The sequence below is a fragment of the Sitodiplosis mosellana genome, unplaced genomic scaffold, assembly GCF_009176505.1.
Source record: "Sitodiplosis mosellana isolate CC-2019 unplaced genomic scaffold, AAFC_SMos_1.0 Smas_scaffold_6226, whole genome shotgun sequence".
NCBI lineage: Eukaryota > Metazoa > Arthropoda > Insecta > Diptera > Cecidomyiidae > Sitodiplosis > Sitodiplosis mosellana.
In genome coordinates, this window is record NW_022601467.1 from 17,352,378 (window position 1) to 17,374,736 (window position 22,359).

The following is a 22,359-nucleotide window of genomic DNA, read 5'->3' on the forward strand; positions in this document are numbered from 1 at the left end:
GGAATTTTATGAGGTGATAGTCTACTATCACTGGCTCTTAGTCTATATGTATGTGTGTGGTTTTTTTGTTTTAAATATTCAATCGAAAAAAATTGTGCCCTTTGATAGATATGATATTCTATGTTATCATTTAAAACATATATCTATATATATAATCTTGTCGTTTAGTTTTTCTTGAAATGTTTAGCTTAATTAATCGATTGGCAATTAATGATTTAATGTGCCGTACGTGAAATATGTCATTTTCTCTATACGTTTCTTCATTCAACTAAATGATTAAGTTGCTTGATTTATTCACAAAACACAGACGCACATACAAGTGAAATAGATTAGACCGCGGTAAGTGAGTGTGAGAGTGAGCAAGACAAAGAAAAATATTCCTTTTTTTTCTTGCTCAACTTTCATTTGATTATATTATTATTTGAATTTTCATTATTATTCATCATTTAAAAACAGAAGGAAAAACCAAAACGCAAAAACTGAACCAAATGTGACGATGAGAAATAGAAAAATTAAAAACCATAATCTAACATTGTTTTTGTTTAAATATCATCACATGTAATCACACATGTAAATCAAATGATTTCGCTGAGTGATCAAATGATACATACATATCTCCTCTATAATCTAGATTTATATACTTGCTCCATTTATATTTAGATTTTCTACCTCACTTTTCTTTTTATTCCATTTTTTGTTCACTTAATCCTGATACTTACAAACTTGTTAAACTTGGTTTATGCGCAAGTGTTTGTGTTTGTGTGTGTGTGTGTGTGCGTATATCTTACCGAAAGAGATCGCTTTTGACTAATTTACATGTAGTTTGGTTTGATTTCATCACTTGTTAGTTAGTAGTAAACGTGTTTTAAATCGCGTGCGAGTGATTATGTGTGTGTGTTGTCTTTTTTGTTTGTTTGTTTTCCTTTTGTGAATTATGGTGAGGGTCGCTGACTCTGCTCGCACGCCCAATATTATTATAGAGTGATTTAGATACAATTTTAATTTAAAAATTCACCTCTAATATATCATATCTATATCTATATATAATAAATATGATCTTTTTATACTTTCTTCCCTTCTGGTTTAATTTATTGTTTTGCTTCCACCGTCACCAAAATATCCTCATTCCTTTGATAAATGTACTTGTACATGTTACATGCTTAATGATTTTTGATTGATTCGTCTATTTATATCGTAATTGTGTAATATGTGAGTGAGTATCAGAGAGACTTCTCTCTATGTTGATATATGACTCTTTTTAACTTACGATTGTAGTTTTGAGCCAGTCAGAATTTTCGACAATCGTTCGCATCGTTTCACGAGAAAATTCATGCATTTCACTCTTATGGTTTATTTAACCGTGTGCGCGGTGTGCGAATTCAATCGAAATGATTTCAGCAACGAGTGTTTCATTTTCTCTCTTTTTCGTTCTCTCGGTCTCGTCGACGTCGTCGACTTTTTTTTTCTGTGTGTGTGTTTGCAGGTGTCTTTCATATCGTACTTATCAAATATGTACGACTTCAAGTATCGATTGCACTGACTTTCGAATGTATGATTTCCATTTTGCATTCCACATCCGAGCCCTTTTTGATCGATGCCGAGCTGTCGCTGCATTTTCGACACAAATTTGTAGCAGTTTGTAATAGTTTGTAAAAAGCTTTAAATGTAAATGCAATGGTGGTGGCAGCGGTAGCGTGGTGGTGGTGGTAGAGCAGTGGCGACGGGAGGGTGGGGAAGAGGCTATGAAACGGGTGTTTGGTTGGTTGCTTGTGCGAGCAAAATTAATGAAATAAGACATATTCCATGGAATATGTATATACATATACACCCAGTATATTCTTTTCATTTTCAGTCAAGTGATCAAAGAGTAAAATCAAACAAACCACTCGCTTCGTTCGCGCTCTCGCGGTTTGCTTGATTTCAGTGATTGGTCGATTATTTACTTTTATTTGGCGCATTTCATTGTATTTTCCCATGCAGCAGTAATTCGAGACTGATTGGCAGCGAACATTAGTGTGGTGCCACATACATAATTCATTTTTATGGTTTTTGATTTTCCTCGTAGCGGTTTTTCCACTTCATTTTTTTCTTTCTGTTTTAACCGAGAAATCATTTCATTGCACTTTTGTTTGTTCATTGATGATTTCTTTTTCGTCGAAGTGCTGTTTTTTTTTCTCATTCCGTTCTGCATTTCTTTGTGTCAGTGTTTTATGGTTTTTTTCTTAAATTTCACTTGCTATTTGCGCTGTAGGCATTGAACATATAACTGCCGTTCCGTTTATATTATAGCCAATGTAGTGATTATAGGACGTTGTTATGGGATCACATCGTGGTTTTTTACCCTTTTCAAATCCATAATTCATGATGTCTCAATATATTTCCTTTCCAAAGTAGTTCGATCATTAATCGACGATTTTGGAGTCATTTTTGTGGCGCCTCCACTCGCATTGTAATTTCCATTGTAGAAGCTTACTTGTCAAAGTTCAAACATCTTTACAAACATATGGAAGTGGAGGAAATGACGCCAAGCTGCACGAGGTTATTTATGATAGCTGACAAATTAGAAGTGATTTCCCACGCCCGGTATTATTTTACATTGGCACTTTGTCAGCATGCGTTAAATTATCAGTTCCATAACGCCGGAATTCACAATCTACGTGCACCGAACGATGTATCGATATACACGGTGGAACGTACAAACGGCAACATGGAGATAGACTGACTAATAAGCTCAGCTTTCTGTTAATTTGATTATTTAAAGTGAAATGGTAAGGCAGATGAATTCAATGGTTTTCATATAGATTTGTAAATTACAAATTCGATTACTTGAGTGCCTCGTTATATGTGATATGATGTGTGTGTGTATGTGTGTGCGATGCATACATTTATGCCTCAAACCAAAAGCGCATCGACAAACTCATACACATGCAGCAAGAGGTTTTGCTTCATTTCGACCCTTGTATGCAAATTTGGGTTTTTGCAACTGAGTCTATGTGCAGCTCCGAATCGGAGCTTTCGAACAACACAACATTTTACCGATTTGTGGGAGTGTGAATGTGAATGTCTGTTGCTTTTACCACACAAAAATGAGCAACAGAATTGGGTAAAATGTCAGATGTTGTAAGCAAATTCGACATGAAAAATTGCCAAGAATCATAACACCCGCAACTGAAATTCTGAAAACGTATTGCATTTGCATTGGGATCAAATGTAGTCGCACTCACGCTTACGCTTCCCGCGCACCGTGTGCAACACAACACGGATGATGCAATACTTTTTTGCAAAATCCTTTTAAGTCGTCTTTTGTTCGTTTGGCGGGAAGGATAGTGCACAGGTATACAGCGTGTGTGTGTGCAGATTTGGGGCGAAAACTATCAACTGGCATTAAAATACATAATAAAATCGGTTTATGTTGCAAACGCAAACTTTTGCATTTTCATTAAAATTCATGTGCTCATTTTTTTCAATCTTTCTCTCGCTCTCTCTGCTGATTACCTGGTGTACGCAGATGTTAAACATCATGAGTCGTGTGAAAAGAAAGACCGAATTAACACATAATTTTGATTCAGTCATTACACTGAACTCGAACACCGAAACCGATATTCATGAATGTGCGTTTGATATTTCTCTTCCGTTGAGTCAGTCGGTGTCCGTTGTTTGTTGCATCATGTTTATCCGTTTAAATTTCATGGGCTAATCGAATTTCAATGAAATACACGAACACAAAATAAAAGAGTCAAAAACTTTTCGGCTGACAAAACAAATACCGTTTCCCCATATTTTTCCGGTAAATGAAGTGTTGTGATGCACGATTTGGCCCACGTCTGACACAAGCCATTACTTTTGGAAATGTTTCTGAAACTTCAGGAAAGTTTTTTCAATTCGCTTGTCTTCGCTTACTCTCTCTCTCTCTCTTTCTCTCTCTCTCTCTCTCTCTCTCTCTCTCTCTCTCTCTTGCTCTAGTCAAAATATTGTTTTTTCGCTTTCGTGTTTGCAGATATTGGTACAAAGATCTTGTACTCATTTGTTTTCGGAGAATTTAATCCACCGTTTTCTGTTTCACACTTTCCTCCTCCAATCCCGGCCCCATCCGTCGCGCGGTGCTCAACGCACACAATTTTGTTGTTCATAGATGCTTATCGTCGTGAGAACATAATAAATGAAATAAAAATAGTTTTTGCTAGATATAAGTGGTGTGTGTGTGTGTGTATAGTAATAATATGTATATGTATATAGTATAAGTATCAGCTTAGAAAGGTGAAAGTGAAGGTATAGTAGATATAATTAAATGTAGGTATGTATATATAGAGCTAAAAATACCATTAGAAATTTGATTGTCGGTACAAGCAATATGTATGTGTTTTCCATCTATTTCTCTCCCCCCTTTTTATTCTCTTTTTCTTTCTCTCTCTCTCTCTCTCTCTCTCTTTCTTCCTCTGATGCGATAGAGCCCTGACTCTGACACGCATGCCTCCCTTAATCCGCATGTTATGTTTGATATTGATTGCGTTCCGTTCGAATATTAGTTCATTAAATCTCCATACACACACACAAACACAAACATACACATCCATCCATTACGAAACTTTCTTTTCGCTCTCAATCTCCCTTCCAGATTTATCGAGAGGGAGAGAAAGAGAGCCTAGGTTGGTATGTTTGTGTTGGGAGTGTGGGAAACGGTGTGGAAATGCCGATGTGGCGAACGAACGCGATTTATAGTGGTTTCATTTTTCATCGTAAATTATTATCTTAACTTTGCTGTAAAGGAACCATGCGCCAGGCTATCATGTTTGCATTCATGAAACGCCGCTCTGTTTTTTTTTTCATTTTTCAACAAACCAAATACACGCTGCCATCATCACGACTATTATCGATAAATTCTATTCAGTCATAATTGTTGCAATGCGATTATAATCGAGCGATTTATGCGATGGTTATTTGTGTGTGTGTGTGTATTCGATTGTTCGCAGAACGAGTGCATATTTGCGGCACTTTTCTGTTCAGGCCGCTCGCATCAATTTTATGGAGTTTGTCAACGTAAAAATGCATCGAGATCTTTGCTGCATGCATGCGGTAAAATGTGATTCGAATGAGCTCAAAAACGTTTTCCATTTGTTCGATTGATTGATGCTCCTCGTTTGAGAGGTTAGTATAGGCGCTGCATTTTGGCGACTCGTGATATGACATAAAGGATTGTGATTGTCCTTGCGATTGTAATCTCAAATTTTTTTTCTAATTTTTTTTTTCTTCAGTCATAGAGTTTAATAGATTGTTGCTTGCAATATTTACAATATCATTTTTAGACGAGATAAACCTTGTTTTTTTTCTTTTTTCAATTACTTTTAATAATTTACAAGACCTACGGATTGTCTGCTAGCGAAACGACCATTTTTTTTGTATGTGTGTGTGTGTGTGTGTGTTTTTGTTTCTAAAGAGTATCCAGTGTCATTTGTAGCGCTGATGAGTTGATATTTGATTGCCAACATACTTGTGATTTGTTTGCTTGTCAGAGGTATCGATGATTTCACCAGTGTGTGTAATTTCCAATACAAAAAAAAATCACTTTTCTGGCGATGGGATAGGGAAAAAATATGTTCAGGAAGATTTAAAACAAACTAGATTTATTTGATGATTCATATTTTCCCAAAACTATTCCAACTGACCCCTTTGATCAACATCGGCTGCCTCTGTTTTGATAGCACACAGTCTAAATATTGAGAAAAAAAAGCCATTCGGGCTACTATTCACTATGTTATTTATGCTAGTATTTTTATTATGATTGTTCTCTTATAACCAAAAAGATCTCTCGAAAATAACTGGTGTACGCACTTCATTTCGACGATGGCACTTTATCAATCTAAACTGACATGAGCGAAATGTGTCGGCTCACTGCTGGAGACACAACCTTTTTGGAATATAAGATTATAGCCATTTAAATATTCAGACCAAATATTGTATTAAATTCGGATTTTGCGTATGCATACAATACATATATCCAGCTACTACACCGGCACCTAATCACTCTGTTTCTTGTTTTATTTCTTCTCTCTGTGTCTATTCTGATTGTCCCCGATTCGATTGCCCCGGGTGAGAGGGTGAGGAGACTCTATTCATTTCTTTGGCTGCTTTACGGCTCGTATTTTTTACTTCTTCCATTAAATAACTAAGGAATATTGATTCAACTTTTGATCTAATATGCTTTCTATTCCGTGCTTGATTTGATTTCGAGTGACAATTTGTATGCGTTAAAAATGTTCAAACCAAAAAAAAAGAGTAACGGTAGTCGTACATAGTTTGTATCACACGTGAGATTATTTTCTTCTTCTTTATTTTTTTTTGTAAGGCCCAAAGGCATTGATCAAAAAGGTGAAAATCAAAAGAAATCCAAGTAACAGTTCCACTGTGAAACGAAAAATTCAACGAAAACGAAATGGTCATAAGAAATAAAGTGGTCTTTGATGATGCAATCTACAGAGCTGAAAATATAAATGAACATAAAACAAAGAAAAAAGACATAATTCAAATGCTAAGACGATGGAAAGAATCAAATAAAACAAAAACAAACCAAAAAAATATAATTTTTTTTAAGTGATTATATTATCCAATAAAAAAAAATACAGAAATAAAATTTGGACATAATACAAATCAGATAATTGTTATCAAATATTCGAAGAGCTGAGTTATGACATGCTATTCTTCTTTCCTTCCACGTAGTAAAAAGAATCGAACAAACATATTTTTTTCTTCATTCATTTTGTGATCACTCTCATTCTTTCTAGCTTTTTCTAGGAGAAAGCGTGAAAGTGTAAAGATTCTATCTGCAGACGCTTTCTATCTCTCATACTTAAAGAGAACGAGATGCTCTTTACGAGCGACTTTTGCCAAGGTTTTACACTTTGGCTATGATTTCTCGAGTGTCATTCGTCGTCGCTTCGCAAGCAACCCGGTATCTTAAGAGGAAGAGAGAAAGAGCATCGCTTTGCAGACTGAATCCTTTTTCGAACATGTAGCAAGTGTTGTAGCTGTCTTTTATTCATTTTATTTTTAAACATAATTTTTTTTTTGTTTCACTTAACACATAGTACGAGGAGAAATATAGATTTGTAGATAGTATAGTATTTTTTTTCTTTTGTTTTCTTTTCATATTCTACTACTGTTATCGTTCGCAATATGTTGAAATAAACAATCTTACAACGTTCACAAATACGTTTTTTTTTCTTGTTTGTGTTTTGTTGTATCCTTTATTTGTTTTTCTTCACTAGTATCAATAAATTTTAAATTGTCAATTACTTGGTCGATTGTATGCTAAATAGAACTTTCTTTTTTTCCATATTTTTTTTTATTTGTTTGTTTGATCTGATCGTGATCGATATTATTAATAATAATTTTTTTTTTATGATTATCTTTATTGATTACCAAATATTTGATTGTCTAGAAATTTGAAAGAGAAAAATCAGCATGGTTTTTCTTTATCGTGTTGCATTCACACATTGATAGTACTCGTTTTTTTTTTGTTGTTTTTGTTTGGTTTGGGTTTTTCCAAAAGACAAAAAAAAAGATAAAATAAAAAGAATATTCATTCAAATACTGGAAATGATAGTTGCCATCGAGTTTTTCTGTTTTGTGCTGTTTTGTTTTTTCCGAAAAGAAAAAGAAAATTGTGTTTATGCATGGAATTAGATTGAGACCAACAACAAAACCGAACTAAGTATATCCTTACAATAAATGAGGTTTGTCTTGATTAAGCTGCCTTAATGCAATTTCTTTTTTCTTTTTGTTTTTTTACTAAGGGTCTCTCATGAAATTCAACATGTTCTTTATATTTTTTTCAACTTTTTTGTTGTTGCCTAATTCATATAGATACAATACAAATTTGTAATAGGTGTATAGGAAATGATAAAAAATGAAATAAAAACAACCGTTTGTTCGAATGTTTGAATTGAGAAAAAAACAAATAAGAAATTTTGGACAAATCTTACGGCATTGACGGCAGCAGTATAGCTAATATAAAGCATGCTTTGCGGCGATGGTGGTTGCAGTTAAGATCGGTTTAACTAATTGCCCTCCCCTTTGACATGGACTCTCTCTCTCTCTCTCTCTCTCTCTCTCTCTCTCTCTCTCTCTCTCTGTTTGCTTTGAAATGTCCATGTTAATTTGAAATATTTTTTTTCTTCAATTTTCTGCAAACTTTTTCTGTTCTCCTCAATCCATGTATGTGTCAAAAGCACGAAAATCTTAGAGTGAATGCAAGAGCAATTAAACGACAGAAACTAAACTAGTTGAGGTTGAAAAAGTTTGGTGTGGGGGAGAGGCAGGTGAAGAAATATCACGCACAATCGTCACCTTGGACATTTCAGCCTTGTTTTTTTCTTTCTTTCTGTTTTTCATCATTAAATTCTTCCTTTTTTGAATCGTTTCTAACGTACACAACGTTGTTTCTACTTCATTTCATTCCACACCGGTTGCCATCAATCCAATCTATACATTATATGTATAATAATAGCTGTATCTTCATTTATTTCTCGGTTTTAAATTATTAGGTGTTTTTCATCTTCTTGTTTTTCCATTTTGCTGACAGATCTATTTGTATATGAATAGATGCCTAAACGTTAATATTTTTTTTTATTTCTCAACTTTTTATTTCAATCAATTATAATTCACTTAAATTATATTTCACTTAATGCCCAGTATAACGCGCATATTACACGAGCTTTTGATCAATGTTTTGCGTAGCTGCCTTGCGACATCTTTTCTCTACTCATTTAATCATTACGTAATAATGTGTGTGTGTTTTTTTTTGTTGTTGTTTTAAACTTGTAGCTTTTTTTGTGAATGAGTTGTTGGTTTTTTTTAGGTAAATTTATTAATTATATTTTCTTTTCCAATGAATTTATTGTAAAAAAAAAGAAGGATTGATTCTCCCTAATTTTATTTATTTATAAGACGATTATTATTTGTAATTTATTTGTGTGTTTTTTTTGTTGTTGTTGTATTTAATCAGTCGCTGAAAGATTTATTTTGCTGCATTCTGCACTAGATTCTGCATCCGTTCGATGCTTAATTCTCAACATAAACGCTTCGGTTATATCTGATGGGCTTGAGCTTTGTAATGGATAAACACTGCTGTCCCCCCATTACTCTCCCCTTTCTTTTACACAGTTTATATATCGATTGTATATATTAGTGAAAATATAAAAGTCTAAGACGTTACGTGTAAATTATGTGTGCACATGCAGCAACGCATGTATAATATTATAGTTACACCGTGCAACACATGTTTCTGCACATGAGAAATTCCGATTGCTTGTTTTAGAGGACCAAAAACCAAGCACCTTTGCATCATTAGTTTGTTCGAAACCACGTCTAGATTTTTTTTTATCGACAATATAAGACAAATTTCAGGTCAAAATGAGCAAATCACAAACATAAGCATCGATTTGACAGGTAAAGGCAAATGATTTCTACCTTTTCTGCCTTTGAACAACTAGTATGATCCTTTACAAACATTTTGGGTACTTACATGACCAAATCGAGTGATGTTTTCACATATTTCTGGCCGCATATTTGGTTGGTTCGAATTCAACTCTGAAAGAATCGACTTTTGGCCAAAAATCCTTAAATATAGGCTTTTTAGGGATAGTATCTTAGCGCAAAGTTATTTTTTCTCGAAAATATGGGGAGTCTACCCAGACCAAATCTCTCAAAATTGACTTTTCGAGGTACCTTCTGAACAAAAGTTACGTTTTTAATGCATTTTGCTATGAAAATATCATTTTTTGTTCGGGAGGTACCCCAAAAATCATTTATAAGAGATTCTGTGTGGGAAGATTCCCAATATTTCTCGAAAAAATTAATTTTTTACTAAGAAACTCATCCAAATAGTGTATTTTTGGGGTACCTCCCGAACAAAAAATGTTATTTTCATAGCAAAATGCATGAAAAACGTAACTTTTGTTCGGGAGGTACCTCGAAAAGTCAATTTTGAGAGTTTTTGTCTGGGTAGACTTCCCATATTTTCGAGAAAAAATAACTTTGCGCCAAGAGACCATCCCTGAAAAGCCTATACTTAAGGATTTTTGGCCAAAAGTCGATTCTTTCAAGGTCGAATTCGAACCAACCAAATATGCGGCCAGAAATATGTGAAAACATCACTCGATTTGGTCATGTAAGTATCCAAAATGTTTGTAAAGGATCATACTAGATGTTGAAAGGCAGAAAATTTAGAAATTATTTGCTTTTACCTGTCAAACCGAAGCTCATGTTTGTGATTTGCTCATTTTGGCCTGAAATTTGTCTTATATGTGTCGATAAAAAAAAGTCTAGACGTGGTTTCGAACAAACTAATGATGCAAAAGTGCTTGGTTTTTGGTCCTCTAAAACAAGCAATCGGAATTTCTCATGTGCAGAAGAAAAAGTTGAAATTTGTTACACGGTGTTATTATCTTCATGTTGTTGATCGTCTTGGTAAAACTATCCCAGATACGAATGTTCTTTTTGTTTTGTTTCTGTGTTTATGCATGCACCAGCGGAGCCGATACATGCCAGCGTAAATACTTGCAGATTCAGTAATCATTAATATTATTCTTAATTGCAGCCGTTGCTGTCGGTAATAATGGAGATTTCCCAATTTCATTTTATTTCTTGTTCACTTCTTCTTTTTCGTTTCTTCTTCGCATCGTTTTTTACTTGTAGTAATATTGATTTTCATGTTATGCCATATTTTTCCTATCATTTAGTTTGTAAGCTGCCATTGTGTTTCCGTTCACAATTGTGAACATCGACATATGTGTGCTTTCTTTTGTGTGTGTGTGTGTCTGTATTGCCTTCATCAGTTATTTTATTTTTCCGTTATTCCTGTTTTCATTCATATATGCCAGTGCATATGCTCTATTTATTTAAGCTACGTCATTCAATTTAAACTATGCTCAGTTTGGTTTTTCTGCTTCATTTTCCATTCTTCTTCATTTTCTTCTTCCTTTTTCTTTTTCATCTTCTCCAAGAATACATTTTCTTCGTTTTGTAGAAAGCTCCAAAGAGAGGCAGGAGATATTTGAGTTCAGAAATATAGAGAAAGTGAGCACGACAGAGAAAGAAGAATGAGACGAAAAGAAATGAGTGTGTTGTTGAGTTTTTGTGTTGTTGTTTGATTGTTTTTTTTTTGCTTCATTTTTCTTCGTTTTGTTTTCATTAACATCTAGTTGTTGCACAAAATTGTAAATTGCTGACTGTGTTGGACAAAATAATGTCACCCAAATTTATAGAAAAACATCTCGGTTTCTCTTTTTCTCTTTCTAATTTGCATTTGATGTGTCAGTTCATGGATGATCGTCAATCAGTGTGTCGTCATCATACTCTTGATATTCGGTTCGGCGATGCAGACACGCGCACGATTATCGCTTTGCATTTCGGTGGTTGGTTGGGTATATTTTGTTATTGGGTTATTCTTGATTTCTTGTTGATGTATTCTTGATGTGGCTGTGGCGGTTGTTTTTTTTTTTGTTTAATTCGTCGCTTCGTTTAGATCCGGTTGAATTTTGTGGGTGTGTTTTTTTATTGCAACTTAAATGTTTGATTTCGAAAAACTGACGCGTAAGTGATTTGAATCAGACAACTGATAGTTGTGCATTTTCATTAAAGCCAATACCGCTTCGTCCACTGAGCTCAGCTGAAGCAAAGCCATCTTCCGGTCCTTACTGTTGATTTGTGGCCGACGGCGAATAAACAGCCAAAAAATAAATGAAAAACAAAACAGAAAACCAAAAAAATGTTAAAATCGAAAACAAAATCAAATAATCAGCATTCAGATTACAAACGAAACGTTTTCAATGACAATATCTAAAAGTTTGGGACAAAACTAAATTAAATGTTGAATACTCACGGAAAGAATTTGAATGCCTTGACTTCAAAGCTGTTTTTTGTGAATGCTTCTCGAATGTCTTCTTCAGATACAGTAGTTCTGCAAGGAATGAAAGAAATTGTGCGATTTAGAAATGATGGCATGGCATTGGTTTGCGAATGGACTAAACAAATAATGAATCAAATTAGACATGGTGGGCATATGATGGATTTGATTTTGGGCGCATGCATTTTTCCACTGCGAAATTGATTGCGTAAATTAAATAAAATGCTGTGTATGCATTAACACTTTGCCGTTTCATTTAATTGAAATAGAGCGTATGATTTCCGCTGAATATGGCAATCAGACGGACCGGCCGTTCGCCTGCTGTTTTATTTTATTTTCTTAGGCATGAAAAGCATTCTGATTGCCACACCGCTACAAAAACCATATCAACCAAAACACAGAGCCATTCGCTTGCGTTCACAACATTTTTGGCAGCCATTCGGCGCTTCAACTGGTTTTGTTATTTGCACAAAAATGGGCCAAAAACCGAAAAATACGCAACGGCGCGAATTGCGGCTGATTCACAACTCAAATAATAATGTGCTTTTTAGTGTGCGACTGTGCGTCCTCTAACTGCATGACGATTTGGTCGAGTACGAGTGTGAGAGCAAGAGAAAGGATAGCAAGAAGGAGAAAAAAAAAACGTACAAATAAAAATGAAACCGCACATTGATCAAAATTAATGGGTCCTATTATTTTAAGACTTGCCGACAAACGGCAAGCAAGGCATTTCACTAAAATATAATTTACGCAGCACAAATTTGTACGCTTCATTTCATGGTGCACCAAATGAATGTACTAAATAAATATTATGGGAATAGTTGTAGAGAGAAAAGTATAAAATCCAACAGCATGCAGTTTTAGCCCATTCTACCGTGCTCTCACACTTGCTATGCGTTCCCTTTAACCCTTTGTGTGTTTGTGTGTGATAGAGAGAGAGCGAGAGAGAGAGAGTGGGTGAGCGAACGCACGCTTTGTACGTGCGGGGATGAAGAGTGAGTGTGTTGTTCGCTCAACGACTTTGCTCATTGTGCAAAGGTACTTTTACGGAATGTACGCAAGTAGCGAAATGAGAGTAGCCCAAAAGCAAACAGCTACGAAATTGAAAATTAACAAAGGGTTTAAGAGAACACAAACGATACAAAACCGAGTACACAGTGGAGACCCGGTGCCCGGTGATGAATAAGAATGAGGAGCGTGTGTGGATAATACACACTGTGCATGTATGGATGTATGTGTGTGTGTGTGTGTGTGTGTGTGTGTGTGTGTGTGATGGAAATAAAGCAAAGTACTTACGGAATGTTGCTTAAATGTAAAGTTGCTGATGGTGGATAAATATTTTGATAATTTTTGCTGCCAGGCTTTTTAAATCTGTGCAATGGATTTTGTGCATAGTCACGCGTTAAGCCAGCATCAGGTTGACCTTCTTTTGGCAGTTGAACAGCTTGATGTTTACTAGCCATTACTCGAATTGCTTTACCCCATAGACGAAGTTTATCCAAATGAGTCATTGCTATTTTGGTCAAAAATACGACGACGACGAATATGATGACGATGACGATGATGATGGTGGTGGCGACGGAGGAGGGAAAAAGAGAGAGAGAGAGAGAGAGAGAAAAAGAAAAAGCATTTCAGATGGTTTTAATAACACAATGGTGTGACAATGATGACAAAGGATGAAGAAAACAATTACGAAATGGAAATTAAGATTAAAACTTTCAAATATGTGGCACTTGGAAAATTGTTGCAAAATTATCGAAAACGTCTACTTTTATTTCAATGAACCCATTTAAACTTAATGAAATGAATAGTAAATCTGTGGAACAAAGAAAAACAAATTGAGGCGCATGGCGTAAGCACAGCATAGCACCAAAACCCGTTCACATTGCTCCAGCCACTTTTCTTTCTCCATTTCATATTTTTAATTCGTAATTTTACACCTTTTTTCACACTAACACCATTTATTTGCATCAGATTTCCTTTTCAAGTGTTTTTTTTCCTATCAAACGGTATTCTATGTGTATTACTTACCCAGATACGCCTGATGTTGTTCAGCCATTTGGATTAGTGCCGAGTCTTTTTTGTTGTACAGAATTTTTACGCGTTGTACATCACCATAGACACCTGTGATAATGCAATACATTTGAATGATAATTATATTGAAAAGGAAATGTTTTTTTTTATTCATTTATGGGTGCGTAAGAGTGCCAGTGTAAATGCAACAAACCGAGGAAAATCGATTCATTGGGGAATTCGAGAGAAAAAAACATAATCTAAGTAGGAAAAAGGCAATTGGCAAATATGTTATCGTTATGAAAAAAATGTGAAATGAATACGAAATTGTCGTTTTTCTCGTTGAACCCAAGACTTTGTCGATCTGTGTCTCGGTCTCGGAATTGAGCACAATCATAAAGTCACATATTTTTTCTTCTTTTTTTTACTTCTCTGAGAAAAGGAAAACTTTTCAGTTGCTTTGAGATACAAAAAATAAAATGGCATCAAGTTTTGAACTAGTGAAAATGACCAATTTCATGGATATTTTTCTCGTTCGTTGTTCGATTCGTGCTTCGAATGTTTTCACAGTCGATTCAAGTCATCCACCAACACCAACAGCATATCGAACCAAGCATACGAAGAAAAAAGAAAACAACATAACGAAAATCATCAAAGAGCATTCTCTCGTAATAATTATTCAAAATTGTTGTGCCGTGAATATGCTCGCTGAATTATTTTAGCCATTTTAATATATTTAAAAAAAAATCCTTTTTGGTATTTTGTATGCGGAGAGCGTGGCGAGAGTGAAAATTAATGAAAAAGTGCTTTTAGGTTTATGTGATGGCTAAGTTGTGTAAAAGACAAAGGCATCGAATCGGATGCACAGCACTCACACACACACACACACACACCGAGTAAGATAGAGAGGGTGTATTCGCCGCCAAATGGTGACAAAGTGTATTGTCGCAAGACCGGTGTATGTGTATGTGGTACGATACGATGAGGAATGAGCTCGTTGTTTCATTGCTAAAATTATAATTTTTCCTACACGTATACTGTATCTATGCATTTAGCGTTCGAAACGGACGATAGCATGACACTTATGTTGACATGCAATCACTGGCTTACACTTGTTTTTTTCGGCCATATTTTCGCTTATAAATTTTCTACGATCCTCTTTGCTTTTGTGGCAGCTGATGCTAAAAATGCGTTTTATTCTACTGATTATCGCGCACGTATTCTTTTACACCGTGAAAAAAAACATTTCATGCGTCGTCTATTTCTCTGTGTGAATGTCTCTCTTTTTCGAAGACATTTTATTCTCTCTCACTGAACCATAGACACATTATTTTTTCACTACTCGCCCTGGTCGACGACATTAGCGACGATAGGATACTCGAAAAATAAAACATAGCGAACAAAAAGCATGAAGTGAACAAATGCCACAGAAATTGAAAAACGCAGAAATGAATATTAACGTAATGGTGAATGAGCGTAAAAAAGAATCTCAGCCATAAGATTCGTTAGGGATTTTATAATCACATCAAAAGATATTTCATTCATTTTTATATTATCCGTGTCACATTAACATGAAAGCAACGATAAACCGAAAGAAAAAACAACAACATCAGACATTTATCTAAATTCGTCGTCGGGCATTCGTCGAAATGAGGCCAAGCAATGTGATTGTTTTTAGCCGTGTCGGGTGCGTTTTTGGTGATGAGTAAGTGAGATACAGAGAAAGAGAGAGAGAGAGAGAGAGAGAGAATGAACCTTTCAGCCTGACAAGATTTCCTACAATTATGACTTATCTTTATGCTTTTGCGTTTCACAAAACACCCGCTACGAACAACAGATCAGATGAAAGCAACAACGACGAAAAATCAACAACTACATACACCGCACCGCTGAATGTGCCATTTGTGCCACGGGAGCGTAATGATGAGCGCAAGCATATGTCAAACTAGGAATTGGCCATGTTTCTCTCCCCTCCGAATTCAGTTCTTTGTGTGCATGTGGCGCTTTTCATTTCATTCTTTCCATTGAAAATTATTCAAATTTGACCTTTAAAACATTTTCCGGCTCAAAAACTTTGTTGTGCACAATAATTTGCTTACTGGATCTTCTCTGTCCGCTCGGCCGAAATGAGAAGTGAAGTACACAGAAGAAAAAAAAACACACAGAGAGAGAGAGAGAGCGAACCGTAGCAGAAAAAAAGCCATTTCATAAATGCAATCGTAATTATGATGTGAAAATAATTAGAATAAAGTCAAGAAATTGTTCAGATTTATTTTCGTCTGAGTGTATTTGTTTGGCTGGTGTGTTTTTTGTTTTTCTTTCGTCCTCCTATTCTTCTGTATACAAATTTGTGTGGTACGTAGTTTGTTGATGCTGCTTTTGCTGTTGCTGTTGTTGTCCTTTCGATATTCTGAACTGTATCCGAGTTCCAAATTAAGTGACGCTTATTTAGGAATCGCAGCAGGAGCACAACGCTCGCAACAATGTATAAAACACATTAAGCAGATTGTTTACACCAAATTAAATGAATGGAAACGAGAGAACCAGCCACGGAAATAACATCTAAATAGACGATAATTTGTTTTGAGGTTCTGTAGTGTAGCAATTGTGTAAGACAAGCTCATTATTCAGCTCATGTTCGTGCATCCTTTTCGCTTTTGGATCGCTGTGCCACTGCCGTCGCCTCCACCGTCGTCGTCGTCATCGTCGCCTCTGCTGCCACCAAAGACGACAATGTCGACGAAAAGAAGACGAAGAGAATAAGGAAACGGCAAACCGACCGTCGAGCTCTTTAGCTGACACCAATTGTCACAGCGTTTGAGCTTTTGAGCGAATGAGAATCGGGCGGATCTTAAGTAACTTATATCGTTGAATTGTGTATTCAAGCCGTATCAACGATGAAAATGAATGAAATGAAAACTGAGATAAAGTTGCCGAAATCGATTGATAGTGTGTAACCAGAGGCATTAACTCCATTCCGAATAATATATATATAAATTTCGAATGCAACGGGGAAAGAATATACAGACATCTATACAGCCATTCAGTATTTTAATTCATCTAATTTAGCAATTGAATGATGCCATTCAATCGTTTTCAATTGTTACACTCGTTGCATCCATCGTTCGAGCTTTGTCCTACACACATACACATGGAGAGACAGAGAAAATGAGAATGTCGACTCTATACTCTCAAAAAATAAACTTATTGTTGAACGAAGCAAAAGACGATTCCCATTTGACTCTGTCTCTCGTGCTACCTGAATGAATGCGTGCGTGCGCGCGCGTGTATGTGTCTGCGCCAATGTCGAAATTGATGGAAAAGCAGAACGAAAAACCAAATGAAATGAAATAAAATAAAGAAAATAAAAAGCAACATTAAAAGTAGTGCACAATAGCTTCACTCGCTATAATAATAATAATGATAATAAAAATAAAGAGCTTGCATAGTAAAATGGGTGAAACACACGAAGAAAGAAAATATTCAAGTTTTATTTTCTCTCCTTCTCCCTCTCTTTCTCTCTCTTCATCTTGTTATGTATCGCTTAGCACAACTCTTGGAATCATTTCAATTATTCCATTTTGTATTTCATTTTAATGCATATGTGGATCTCCGTACGTATTCATTTTAATGAATGGAGTGATATGGAATGAAACCGGAAAATGTATATTGTATAGTCGAAGTGCTGCAGTACATACGCATACCCGTTCTCTTTTTCTATCTCTCTTTTTTTCGGTTTCTTTCTCTTTTGCTCTTTACTTGAGCGTTCGCGTCGAGGTAGCAGCATTACAGCGTCACACAAAAACCCACTCTCTCATATGTACACGGTGATCGACGACTCAAGAGAAAGGATGCTTTTTGTAATGAGGGTACACCACATGCATACATCGTAAGAAGCTTCACAATCCGAAAAGAAGAGCGTGAGGAAGAGAAAGAAAGAAGGAAGGGAAAAAATGTCGAGGCGAAAGAGGGAAAGAGAGAAAAATCACACCGGCAGCTAAAATATCGTCGCAAAGGGCTGTAAATCGCGCGTCTCGTGCACTGTGTGTGTGTGTGTCACATTGTATCGACAATGTTATGTGCCTTTATCTCCACGTGTCAGGTAGAATTTTTTTTCCTCGTTTTTCCCATTTCCCGATGAGACTTTTTTCCCTTCTTATTCTTCTTCTTCCTGGCAGCGCGAGAGTGAGTGGCTGCATGTGTGTACTATGTTCACTTGCTATCGTTCACTCGTAATTGGAAAATCATCTCATCAATTTTATTTTATCAAAATAGAAAAAAACTACAGAGAAAACCTTTTTGACGGATACAGGCATATATGAAAGCCGCGAAAAATACGCTTTTTTTCCTCAAATTGATATTTTATAATATATGAAAATTCTTAAGTGTGACAGTGGTGGCGGTGGCGGATGGATAGGTTTATTTCAATCTTTCTGCAATTAACACTCGATGGATGGGTGCGACTGGCTGGATTGGATGGATGGATGGATGGATGGATGGATGATTGGTTGGATTTAAGTACATGCAAAACCACATACTTGTTAAGGCTGTTTCGTTGTGTGTGTATGTGTGTGTGTGTGTGTGGCACAATTACGTGGTTTTAATTAACTACGGTACGCGAAACGACTCGGCAAATACCGCAAGCAAATCGATTTAGTGTTTTGTGTATGCACCAATTTGGGTGTATGTGTGGTGGAAAACGGCATTGATGCATTCTCAGCATTTGTACAATGCATATAGACACATTCAATCGTGGCAAATCATAAAAAGATTTATTATTCGCGACTTTTCGGTGAAAATGTAATTAACACGACTATCGAACAGTCGTGCATTTGTTCGACAGATCATAACCGTGCACATTTTTGTTTTCTGGTTTTATTTTCGCATCTCTCTCGCTGGCAGTCTCGTTTTGTCGATAGACCCCCAGAGAAAACAGATTGATAAGCGCATGGTTGTGGAAAAAAAGTAAACGTTCAAACATTTTTCCCTGTCGATACATATTCGTTTCGATGGAGGGAAGCGAAGAGGGCAAATATTCGTTTTTTTTTGTGGGTGGGTGGATGTGTGTGAATGTATATCTGTTGTGTATGGAATTCAGGTTCACGTGTACTATAGAAAATTGGATCAACTTTAGAGATTGTCGAACACACAACAATTTTAATGAGGTAAAAGTTTTTAAATTGGTTTTATTTTCATTGTTCGACAAAAATATTCAATAGCTTGTTGCGACAGGGATTTCATCTAACGAAATACAGATGCCGTTCAATTGCCGTGTGTACCAACCACCGCCACACAAACACACTCTCGAAAATCTTCCACAAAAAAAGAAGCAATAGCAAGTGGAGGAAAAAAAATTCTATGAAATACAGTGAGCACACAGAATATTCGCTCAACATAAATATAGCATGTAATGATACCCTCATTTGACTTTTTTTTTCCATGTTGTTTCGTTCGACATTCTTCATTTCTTTGTGTCTTTTTATTTGCCTGCTGAGAGAATCTGTAAAGTTGAGACAATGTTACATTTCTGTCTCGTTCTCGTTTCCATTCCGTTCCCTTCATATTTCGTTCTAATTTTTTTTCGTTGTCTTCGTTTTCTTGCCTCTCTATTTTTCCACCGCCCAAAAGTGTGACGATGGTGTGCAATAAGTTTGGGAAATGCTTGTGCGAAGCGCACGTTATGCTATTGTTTTGTTTTCATAGTTGGTGGGTGTTTGTGTGTGTGTGTGTGCCGTCGAACGGGAGATCCGATTCGCATAAAAACGAATATATTAAATACTAAACAAGACTTTTAAAATTACATCGAACCTTTTGGCACCGACGATATCAAACTGAAGGACTGGCTTGACTCCACTAAACGCACGCCAGGTTATTGAAAAAGTTTATTCAATTTTTCCTGTTCTCCATTTAATTCAATCGGTTTAGGCACGATGCACACACATACACACCCTATACACAGAAAAAAAGTGTATAACGAAAACAAGAGGCCGACAGGACACACACACACACGAGAAAAAAAAACATTTCTTGGACCCGAGAACTATTTGGTCGGTTTGGAAAACAACTTTTTTTTAATTGTATCCAGTTGAATGGGTCGTTTCCTAAATGTGATTCCTTTTTGATTGTATTTGAATAGGTTTTCGATTATTAGGATGGAAATGGGTGTATGAATGTATACGTGGCCTTTAGTTTAGTTACAACTTCAAAATGAAACAGTGCGGTAACACAGAGAAAGTAGTGGCAGAGACAGTAGCCGAAGAGAAGGGGGCGAAAAAAAAATTCAAAATAGTCAGTGACTTTGATTGTCCGGTGAAATTCTGTGAACGCGGTCACTATGACAAAAAGGGCAAACACACAAAGAGTGACAGAGATAGACACACACACATATGTCTTGTATGCTGCACATGTCGTTCCCGTCAAAAGATTGATTTCGATCTCGTACGTTTTGTATCTGGCTTGATGTGACTGGCAACCTCAACAATGAACGTTACAAATGCCTGTATCTTTTTGCATCAGTTATAATGATTTTGTTCCGTGCGTCATTGCGTGTTATTTAAAGGTACCGCGTGCTTCACGAATCACATCATTATTATTCAACGGAAAACTAGTTTACGTTCTTCCCTCGTGTGACGATGCAACACACAGACCGAGAAAGAGCGAGAAGCCGAAAGAGTGAATGAAGAAGGCCATGAAGGGCTTTTCTTCCGTTTAAATGCATCCATTTGGCCAATTTCCATTCAATATTCAATCTCAATCTCCAATACATCGTTATTGTATTGTGTTTTTTTTCTCCAAGTTAAACTAAGAGAAGGGAAAAAAATTGATGGCTGGCAACTCGAAACAAATCAAAACTACAACATTTTTTGCAGGGAGCAATCAAGCGCAGAAACGGAAGTGAATCAAATGCAGTGAACGCCGTGGGCTGCTTCAATGGAAATTATCTGATCCTGTTTGTTAAAATGTAGCATCGAGCAGGGAGACATTTTTGTTTTTTTTTTATCAAAACGCCAGCCCGCGATTCATCGAATGAATGAATTTGATAGAAGCTTTTATTTGCGCATCAGCTTCAAAGTATAATCGATTGCTATGAACTAAGTTTCAATGGTGATTGATCGCAAAATCAATTACAGCCTTCAAACCATACACGGAATCTGTTGCATTAACGTAATTTTTTCCATGTAGAAGTATTTGAGCATGTGTGTGTATGTGTCGGTTTTGCTCGTTCGATTGATGCATATCCCGATAGAATCGATTTGCTTTTTTGATACACAATTGTATAATAAGAATGAAACGATAGCAGGCACTGACTGGGAAATATTGTTTCGGTGTCGGACATACAAGCAAGTAAGTGAGCGAAATAGGTGATAAGAGATGTGTGCCCTCAGCAGTGTGATATGGTGATTTATTCATTACTTTATTCTCAACACACACACACGTGACGATTGAACATTTTTCTAAGCATAAATTTGCAATTCACAATTTTCTCGCTCGCACTCGCTCTCTTTCGCTCTCCGCCATTTGTTTTATCATTTCATCAGATCGAATTGTGCAAAATGGTTAGGTTGTTGGCAATAGAATGCAATCACTTTGAATGGCAACAATGTTGATGATTTCGGTTGTCGAGCAATAGCATCGAACTTGTATGAAGAGAACAATGAAATTGCTTAAATAACCATTGGCATCAATATTTGCAGCTGGTCTATCGTATGAAATACTTTGGACAATGACTACGATACGAAATATGCCATTAATGAACTTTTGCTACACCTGCCACTCGTTTTACATTAGATCGAATTGATACGCACTTTGTGACAAACAATAAAGCGGCAAGTCATTTGCACTGTTCTCTGTTTCTCTCTCTCTCTCTCTCGTCTCAGTCTCTCCCTTTCTTACTTAGCTCGCTCTAACTGCAGTCTTCTTCGCTTTTTTTTCTCCGTACTTGTATCACAAAGTCAAACGCACACTTCTTTAAGCCGTAAATTAAAGACGAAATTTGACGAACGCACTCTCGCTTTTATCATATTTCTCGTCGATTCTCTCTGCTACTTTTCAGCAAACTTTTAACATTTCAATTGTCTTTCGAGTGCTTTGCTTTTGTTTTCAGCGCCGTACGACTTGTCCTATTTTACGTAAATCACATTTTATCGTGTGGCAGTAGCAAGAACGGCGGCGGCGACTGTGAAACGAAAAGACGACATAAACAACAAACAAGGAGTCGGCGCTGACAACGGATGTCGTATTTTCTGACAATTCAACCAAATGCAGTCTAATTAACTACAAACGCTGCATAAACACATTCGCTCATACACACTCACTCGCCCCCGCCCACTCACATTTACTGACAAAAACAAAGTGCTTGTAGGAAAATCACACTGTGTGATTCACACACACACACACAGAGAGAGAGAGAGAGAGAGAGAGAGAGAGAGAGAGAGAGAGAGAGA

At 36.2% G+C, this 22,359-nt stretch overlaps 1 protein-coding gene across 15 annotated transcripts in view; it reads right to left on the bottom strand.

Moving 5' to 3' along the window:
* Positions 1–10,796: 10,796 nt before the first annotated feature.
* LOC129579330 (polypyrimidine tract-binding protein 1) overlaps positions 10,797–22,359 on the bottom strand; it is a 209,128-nt gene continuing 197,565 nt past the window's right edge. For all 15 annotated transcript variants that reach the window (XM_055469324.1, XM_055469328.1, XM_055469332.1 and 12 more), the window contains 4 exons: positions 13,934–14,026; positions 13,199–13,415; positions 11,879–11,956; positions 10,797–11,693 (listed from right to left, as the gene is read on the bottom strand). In XM_055469324.1, coding sequence (XP_055325299.1) covers positions 11,561–11,693; positions 11,879–11,956; positions 13,199–13,415; positions 13,934–14,026 — 521 coding nt within the window. In that variant the 3' untranslated portion in view covers positions 10,797–11,560. The remainder of the gene's footprint in view (positions 11,694–11,878; positions 11,957–13,198; positions 13,416–13,933; positions 14,027–22,359) is intronic.